The sequence below is a fragment of the Callorhinus ursinus genome, unplaced genomic scaffold, assembly GCF_003265705.2.
Source record: "Callorhinus ursinus isolate GAN/ISIS: 27379988/994484 unplaced genomic scaffold, GSC_fseal_2.0 scaffold3, whole genome shotgun sequence".
In the NCBI taxonomy this organism is placed as follows: Eukaryota; Metazoa; Chordata; class Mammalia; order Carnivora; family Otariidae; genus Callorhinus; species Callorhinus ursinus.
In genome coordinates this window covers 53,718,071-53,727,226 of record NW_027397065.1, presented here as the reverse complement: position 1 = coordinate 53,727,226, position 9,156 = coordinate 53,718,071, and the positions used below count along the sequence as shown (strand labels likewise).

Sequence of the window (9,156 nt, the reverse complement as noted above, 5' to 3'; positions counted from 1 at the left end):
CACACACACACACACACACACACACACACACACACACACACACCCATAGCTCTTTTCCACTCTAAGTCCTCTCAGGCCACCAATCTAACTCAGGGTAAAAATCAAAGTCCTTATAATGGACTGTATGATCCTATAAAATCTGCCACCACCTCTGTCCCTACCATCCCTCCCTCCTACAATTTCATCCCCCAGTTGCCCAGGCAAACTGGTGTCTTAGCAGTTCCTGGATCATGCAAGGCACAATCCTACTTCAGGACCCTTGCACTTGCCATTCCCTCTGCCTGCAAATCTCTCACCCTAGATACACAGGTGATTCAGTCACTCCTTTATCTTGTTTGGGTCCCTGCTCATAATCACTTTTCAGTGAGACGTGCCCTAATTACTCTTTATTAAAAAGTATATCCTTCCCTCCTCACAACATTCCCTATCCCCCTTTCCTGCTATGTTTTTCTATAACATTTATCTTTGTAAGAAGATACTCAATAATTTACTTACTCATTGGTTTGAAATCTCTCCTCACTAGAATGGAAATCCTATGAGGGCAGGAGTTTCGCAGGCTTTTGACTGATACATCCTTAGTAACTAGAACATGAGCACACATCCCATACATTTTTTATTAAAGATTTATCTATTTGAGAGAGAGAAAGAGCACGTGAGTGGTGGGAAGGAACAGGGAGAGAGGGAAAGAGAAACCCAAGCAGACTCTGCCCTGAACGTGGAGCCCAACACAGGGCTCAATGTCATGACCCTGAGATCATGGCCTGAGCAGAAACCAAGAGTTGGAGGCTCAACCGACTGAGCCACCAGGCGTTCCCCCCAGCAATAAATATTTTTAAACTGATTTGTTGAATGGTTTCCATAGATCCTCTACAAGCATATTGGATTATTTCCTAACCTCTTATTAGATTGAGGTCAATGGAGTTTATATTCTATCCATCTTTTCCTTGAACATAAACACATATCCTCTTAAATCACATCTTATTGGTTTTGGCATATCTTATACCTTTATCTGACTTAGGAAGTTTTGTTTTGCTCTAGAATTACAACACAAATATCATGCCAATGACAAAGAGGGGGTAGGTCTAGGCAATCCTGGAGCTGTCCAACCCTTCCAAGTTGGGTACAAGAGGAGAAACCAAGCAGTCTAACTGCGGGGGGGGGGGAACAACTAGAAAACAGGGTCATAAAAGTCAAGAAAGATTAAGTGCTTCAACAAGAGGGAGGAGAAGGTGATCAACTAAGATAAATGCTTCTAAGTAGTAACTTAAGATCAGAACACACAGAAAACCATTACATTTGGGAATATGCAGGATGTTGGTGATCTTGCTAATCTCAGAGGAAATAGTAGAAATGGAAATCCAGGGTGTGTCTTTACGTCCAAATATGCATTTTCTCACTTGAGGTGTTTTACCTGGGCCATTCCCCTCAATTCTCATTGTTCCAACTATACTGAGGACTTCCAAATTCTATGTACAGGCTTCAATCTCTTTCTGGATACTCAAGCCAGTGTTTTTAAGCTCCCTGTTAGACATCTCTATCTAGATATCCCTTAGGCACTCAAAAACTCAAATTCATCATTAATCTTCCCACCCATTTGTTCCTCATTCCTGTATGTCCTACTTTAGTAAATGGCACCATCCAACCCACCATCTAACGCCAGAAACCATTTAAACATCCTCACTCCTTTCTCTTTCACACTGCTCACAATTGATGAAGGCCCCCACTTGTGCTGATTCTACCTCTTAAATTTTTCTGCAATGTATATATGTTCTATCCCTACTGTTTTACAACAGAGCCTTCATTGTTTATTGACAGCACTGTAACTACTTCAACATATGTCCAGCACATCACACCTGCTGAATCAACTACTTGTTGATTCACTGAAGTGCTCATAGGGCTCTATTAAAGTTGCTCAGATTTATGGTTATAAAATCAGTCTGAGATATCACCGATGAGATATCATTGATGGATCTACCACAAATAAAGCACCGAATGGAAAGTACCATCTGGATTTGAGTGTTCACTGGGAGATTATGGTCGTGAACACTGTAGAATCCTGCCTATGACTGTCACTCATTGGAATTATTCCCACTATTACTTTCCATAGTTGCTCCTTGTCCACTCGACCTTCCACAATGTATTTCCCCTTCCTAACTTACTCTCCATTGTCTACAAATTGTAACTCCAATGAAAGAACCTGAGCATTGCTAAGACAGACAAAATAGGTAACACATTATTAGTTTCTCTTTGTTGAGACGTGGACCCAATGAGATGTTCATCTTGAACAAGAAGTGACAAGTCATGACTGGGAGAACACAGGCAAGGATAGGAGAGGAAGCAAGCCTAAGACTCATGACTGCTCACTTCCTGCAATGTTCTGAGACCCAGCTACATAGTCTTGACCTTGATAACCTTCAGAAGGCCTCACCAGGAGAGCACAGAAAAGACCTCAGAACGATTTTGGCCCCAAAACATTTTTGAAGCAAGTTAGAAAAGTTATGAAACTCACAGTTGTCATACTTGACTCACGTCCAGAAACACAACTCAAATGAAGCATGTAGTCTAAATGGTTGATGGTTTTCAGCTGGATGTACTTTCCAGCCACCTAAAATGAAAAATCTTTCTCTATTCTTACTCTAATAAAAATCTTTGACCTGGCAAGGGGAGGAAAAAACAAACAAACAAAAAATTATCTACCTCTTTGTCAAAGTGAGGAGGGGGGTTGGGTAATAGAAGATGGAATAACTTTACATAGTTCTAAGCACTGTAATTTATAGGTTAAATACAGTCTAGAAGGCCAAAGCCTGGAAAGAATCTACTATCAGCATACCTGATATATCATACCCAAAAAAAACAAATCCCCTGTTACCTAACTCTTACCATGGAAGAGTTTTACTTTCAGCTGTACACACTTCCCAAGGGGATCTCTAGTCATGCTATTTGGATTCCCAAAGGGCTGGCCTAGAGTGGGGTGTCCCACACAGTAGGGTGTCCCCATCTCTATAGTAGATGGAAACGATATACAGACTTCCTGAGACACTCAGGATGACTATTACTCAGAAAGTAAGTCCATATTCCTTTTGTCCAAGAGGCAATACTGTTCTCATTTCTCATGGCCCACATACCCCTCCTAACTCCTCCTCCCTGCTCTAGGCTCACACTGCACTCTGTATGCTCATTATTTCATGTTGCTCATGATCAATTACTATATTGCATTAGAGCCAACATATGACTGAATGTCTGTCTCTCCCATTAAATGTACGGTTTAACGCAATCATTTATTCAACTTTGCATCATTATGCCTGACAGCGTGTTTGTGAGATGTGTCAATCAATGGATAAAATTAATCATGGCTAATCTCAAGCAAATTGAACAGATCCATTAAAATAGTCCAGAATCAAGATTAGATTGGATTAATGGAAAATATGAAGGTTTTAGTCTCACTTTTTGAGGTAGATTCTCTATTCACTACCCATATTCTAACTGGTAATTTACTTGCAAGCCTCAGAAAAATCTAAAAAAGGTATTCCTTGTCTCAGACTTTGAAAATTATCTTTTAAGAATAACAGATGCAGGGGAGTTCACTTTAAAGTATATTTTAAGAACAATAATTTTTTTTGTAAAGATTTTATCCATTTATTTAATTGACAGAGACAGCGAGAGAGGGAACAGAAGCAGGGGAAGTGGGCGAGAGAGAAGCAAGCTTCCCGCCAAGCAGGGAGCCCGATGCAGGGCTCGATCCCGGGACGCCGGAACCATAACCTGAGCCAAAGGCAGTCACCAACTGAGCCACCCAGGCGTCCCTTAAGAACAATAATTTAAATGAGATATGAACATTTACATACTAACTGCTCTTTGGGGCTAAGAATGAAAACAATTGTCTGAATCATTTGATTTATATAAGGAAAAAAGATAAAGCTGACTGAAAGCTTCTGGAACCAGGAGTTTTGAGTCAGAACTATACATTTCTTATAACAAACCCCTATCCCCATAATTGGGGTGTCCCTCTCAAAAATCAAACAACCTGTGGTCAATATATCCCGAGGCAACAAGACTCGAGAGGGTTATTTCAACAAAGAGAAATTAAAATTTTGTGTTCAGACAATCAATAAAGATGTGGAATAAAATGCATCCAACCCCTTACCTTGTTTTTATTCATAAGGAATCCTGCAAGGAAGATTTTACCAGGATACAAAATAAGATGATTTAAATAACTACAAAAACAAATGGAGGCCATAAAATTCTTCCACAGGCTAGAGAAGGAAATAATTTGCTGTCTCCATTAATCTAAAGGTTGGTCCAACCCCTCATGTTTCAGGAAAAGTTCTGTTATGTCTAGTCCAGTTATAGGCACACATAGAGGTACATTTGACTTTTTTTCTATTTTTTTCTGATGCTTAAAGTACTTGTAAAAAATAATTCAATCAAATGTGTAAGGGAGAAAAGTCAAAGTCCCTCCATACTCTGACCTCCGAAAAAGTTATGGGTGTTTGGTTCTTCAACTTTTTTATGCATATATACTAGTGTTTATACTATACTATACTATACTAGTGTTTATGCACCGTTTTTTCTTTTTACACAAAAACAGGATCACTGTATGCATAGTTATGCAACTAGTTAGTTCATTGTTTCTCTGATTTCTCATAGACAATCCTCTGTTCTGTTGATTCTTTTTAATGTCAGCACAAAGTTTCACTGTATGATCACCCCAAAATGGATTTAACCAGTCCCCAACTGGCTGATACATGGTTAATTTTAAACTATACAGAATTTAGATTTTATTTTTTTAAGATTTTATGTATTTATTTGACAGAGAGACACAGCGAGAGAGGGAACACAAGCAGGGGGAGTGGGAGAGGGAGAAGCAGGCTCCCCACGGAGCAGGGAGCCCGAGGCGGGGCTCGATCCCAGGACCCCGGGACCATGACCTGAGCCGAAGGCAGATGCTTAACAACTGAGACACCCAGGTACCCCCAGAATTTAGATTTTAGAGCTAGAGAAGACCTTATAGTGTACAAGGTTGTCATTTCACAGATTAAAATACTGAACCCTCAAAATACCGAAGCATATTCATCAAAAAGGTCACAGGCTTGCTCGGAGACAGGCAGGGAATATGGACTGCAGCTTTCTCTACTAAGAAGTTGAGAGCTCAAACTTGAGGATCCGACTTCCGGGTTTGACTCTCACCCAGCTTCATGATTTACTAGCTGAGTGAGCCACCTTTGCTAATCCTTTAACCTCTCTGAGACCCTTTTTTTATCTCCATAATGGTGATAATTATATAGTTTTTTGTCAAGTTTGTTTGTTTTAATATAAAGTGCTCAGAGTATTACACTGGCAATGAAGCAGTAAGTGCTAAATCCTACTGTTGTGGGCTAAATGTTTATGTCTCCCCCTTCAAATTCATTATTTTGAAATGCTAACCCCCGATAGGACAGTATTGGGAAGTAGGGCCTTTGGGAGGTGATCAGGTCTTTAAGGGTGGAGCCCTCATGAGTGGGATTAGTGCCCTTATATAAAAGAGATGCCAGAGAACAATCTTGTCCCTCCCACCATGTGGAAACACAGCAAAAAGTCTGGGCTGTCTATGAACCTCAGGAAGCAGGCCCTCACCAGACACTGAATCTGCTAGCTCTTTCACCTTGGACTTCTGAGGCTCTCGAACTGTAATAAATAAATAAATAAATAAATAAATAAATAAATAAATAAATAAATGTTTGTTTGTTTGTTGTTTAAGCCACTCATTCTATAGTACTTTGGTATAGCAGCCTGCACTAAGACAATTATTGTTGCTATCATTATACCATGCTACTTCAAGCTTATTTTATAGAACAGTAACATTTCTGTTCGTATGGAGAGAATAGAAAGCCCAAGATTCTGGTTGTTATTCAAAATGTTGATATATCATTCCTTATTAAAACATGAAATTACGTTAACAGCTATAGTGAGATATACTGAATTGTAAGTTATGAGATTTAAGTATATCCAATTGAAATAGAACTCTTACAAATGTGAATAAACATTTATTTATGTTAGGGTTACTAGTTACCCATATAAGCCTCCTGGGAATGAGGATTGGAGGAAGAAAAGGAAATCAAAACCAACAGTCCAACTATATTTTCATTCATATGAATTTTACAGTAAAGGGCGAAAATTTTAAGCTCCAAAGATTATACCAGTAAATATACTGCATTGATTCTTGAGCAGTAAAGACACCTGGGTCCAGTGGTAGGCTAACATTTGCAGGAAACAGATGTGTTGGTTTTACCTCTTTGTGACTGGTAGGACTTGCACTTCCTTTAATATTGGTGGTATTACTGGTTTTCTGTTTTATTCTTTATTTTTTTTTACCTCAAACACATCAGCCTGAAGTTTATTAGCATAGTCCAAAACGTTTGAACACCTTTCAACAGCAAGAACAACACACTATATACCTGTGCGGCAAAGCCTAAGAAACCCACCAGGACCAGAGTCTCTGTTCTCATTCTAATGCTCTTCCCTTCTATATCCCCATCAGCTACATGTTACATTTTTCTTTATTGGTCAAAATAATGAAATTTTAGGTCACAGAATACTTTTCACTTTTTTATGATCTAACAGCTTTTACTAAAAAAAAAAAAAAAAAAAAAAAAAAGCAGAGTTCATTTCAAAACTTAAAAGACTGAGTATGTAGCTCACCAGAATGGCCCAAGAGAGTCAGCATGTGGAACACAAATTACTTGTTGAAGTTAAAATTTATAGAGCATTTTGGCTGGTTCAAGACTAAAATTTAGGAGGTCAAGTAGGTGTTTAAAGGAAACTTATTTTAGACTGAACTCATCACTATTACACTTAAAGTCACTTTAGCCATTTAAAATTTAAATTTGAATATTTAAGAATCAGGGGATATTTTCATCACTTTTTCAAAAGGAATCTTTGGTAATAAAAAGTCAAGCAGGACTCAGATCAAAGGTTAAAATTTCTCAGACCATATTTCTTTCTCAGGCCTGCACCCCCTAATCAGGTAAACAAGCCTCAATTGTTAAAATTATATAGCTTGGACCCTAAAGAAAAAGCAATTAAACATTCTTGTGACATCATGGGAAATTCTACTTTGAATATAGATCAACAGCAAAAAGAAATAATAAAGTAGTCGATTAGCACACTTGCTGGCCCAGCTTTGCAACATATAAGCTCTTTAAAATTTTAATGCATAGTCTTCTTAGTGATAGAAAATGGAAAGAAAACAAGCATGAAATTGGAAAAGATCATGTCTGGGTCTCACCCCATCCCACTTTCAAAGAACTGAACTTGGTCTGTGTCTCCCAGAGACTGGCACCCAGACAAGAATAACTCTGGCAGGTCATTCCCAGGTCCTGAGTGGACTCCTGCTTTAGGACGATGTCCTTCTCGTCTCTCTGTATGTTACTGTATGTGAAATTCATTTACATCCCAAATGCACCTCACCTGAGAAGACCCACTCTGAGACTATGCTGACGGGAAGAATCCGGAATTGGAAGTGTAAGACAGAAGGAAAAAGGGAGGAAATATTAATCTGGAGTGTCATGGTGAAAAGGCAGCAGGAACTTGCCTGCGTATCTTCAGGTAATGAGAAACATCTCACAAAGGCCAAGGAAAGAACTTTAAGTGATTGCTCTTTTAACTCGCCTTTTCAGGGAATGTCTTAAGGCCAGTGTCACAGAAAAGCACCTAAACAGGAGGGGCTGCCCCTGCTTCATGATCACACTAGCTCTCAGCATAATTAAAACTAATCCTTTTACCTGCCTACATTTCTTACAAGCAATCTGTCTAGCGCAGTGCATAAAAAGGTCTGGATGCTTGGCACTGACAAGATTCAATCAGTACTTCGACATTTGGGGGAGAAAAATGCAAGTCCCAACAGCGGCAGCTCATTCGCTTATTGAAAACATTCAGCTATTTTAAAAGGCTTAGAACACGCACAGCATAATGGTGTAGCAAAATGACAAGCCCTCATCAGAGGCCCTGCATCCAAAACTTGCTTACCTCAAGCTCTGAGACATAGCCAAGACATGAAAACCCTGGAGAAGGGAAAATTTATGCCATGACTTGCATTAAGAAACAGGCTGTAGAACCAACAAATGTTTACAAACCAGTTTTGGGTGCTGGAAATTACACAGGGAGGATGGGGAGAAAAAAAAAAAAAACAACAAAAACCCTCTTTCACGAAATAGTTGATACAATTATAAACCAGCTCCCTAGAAGGGTGACCTTGTGCTAGGGTGAGGGAGAGGTCAGTCCTGCTCTGTCCTCACGTCACCCTCCTGGCAGAACCGAAGGGAAAGCACAGGGAATACCTTGACTTAGGTGCCGCGGGAGAGACATTTCACTCTTTTTTTTTTTTTTTTATAAGATTTTATTTATTTATGTGACAGAGAGAGGGACAGCGAGAGAGGGAACACAAGCAGGAGGGAGTGGCAGAGGGAGAAGCAGGCTTCCCGCGGAGCCGGGAGCCCGATGTGGGGCTCGAGCCCAGGACCCTGGCATCATGACCTGAGCCGAAGGCAGACGCTCAACGACTGAGCCACCCAGGCGCCCTGAGACATTTCACTCTTGCAACACACACTTTGACCATTGAAGACAAACTGTCTATGCAGTTTTCTTCCTCTCCGCACTCTGACAGAGGGGCCCGAACAACAGCTAAATAACTTGAGCCACGATTATCCTGTTTCAGTGATTGTTCTCACACGGTTATTTTATTTAAACATTACTTGTTAGAAAGTCAAAAATCCTGCCTTTCCAAATTGGATTTACTTTCACCACTTTTTTGCAGCTCAGTTGCCTATCATAGGATATACCACCCCTGCGCCCCGGTCTCTTATCTCAATGCCTCCAAGTCAGTAGGGGAGGCAAACAGGGTTAGTGATTCTCATCACCTCAACAGCTTTCCTTGGTTTCCTCTTCCATTCACATCTACAGCTTTCCAGAAACAAGAGGGTGAGGTACCCCAAAGTCCCTGATCTTCTCATCTGAGTAACTGGGGCTCCTTAGAAAGTTTCAAGCCAGGAATTTAAAGTCACGTGGATTATAATCAGGCAAGCAAGACATGTGACTGGCAAAAAAAAACTCAAAGCAAGGAAGGATTCCCTCACAGCCCAAAACATTGGTACCAGCCAGAGTAGATACAAATGAATTATA

The 9,156-nt window shown here is 40.0% G+C and overlaps 1 protein-coding gene across 6 annotated transcripts in view; it reads right to left on the bottom strand.

The window, feature by feature from the left end:
- Window positions 1-9,156, bottom strand: part of ARL15 (ARF like GTPase 15) — a 395,889-nt gene that overhangs the window by 271,982 nt on the left and 114,751 nt on the right. For 3 of the 6 annotated variants that reach the window (XM_073890916.1, XM_025867288.2, XM_073890917.1), the window contains exon 2: window positions 2,510-2,605. The exons of the other annotated variants lie outside the window; for them this stretch is intronic. In XM_073890916.1, coding sequence (XP_073747017.1) covers window positions 2,510-2,605 — 96 coding nt within the window. The remainder of the gene's footprint in view (window positions 1-2,509; window positions 2,606-9,156) is intronic. 6 annotated transcript variants of the gene reach the window in all.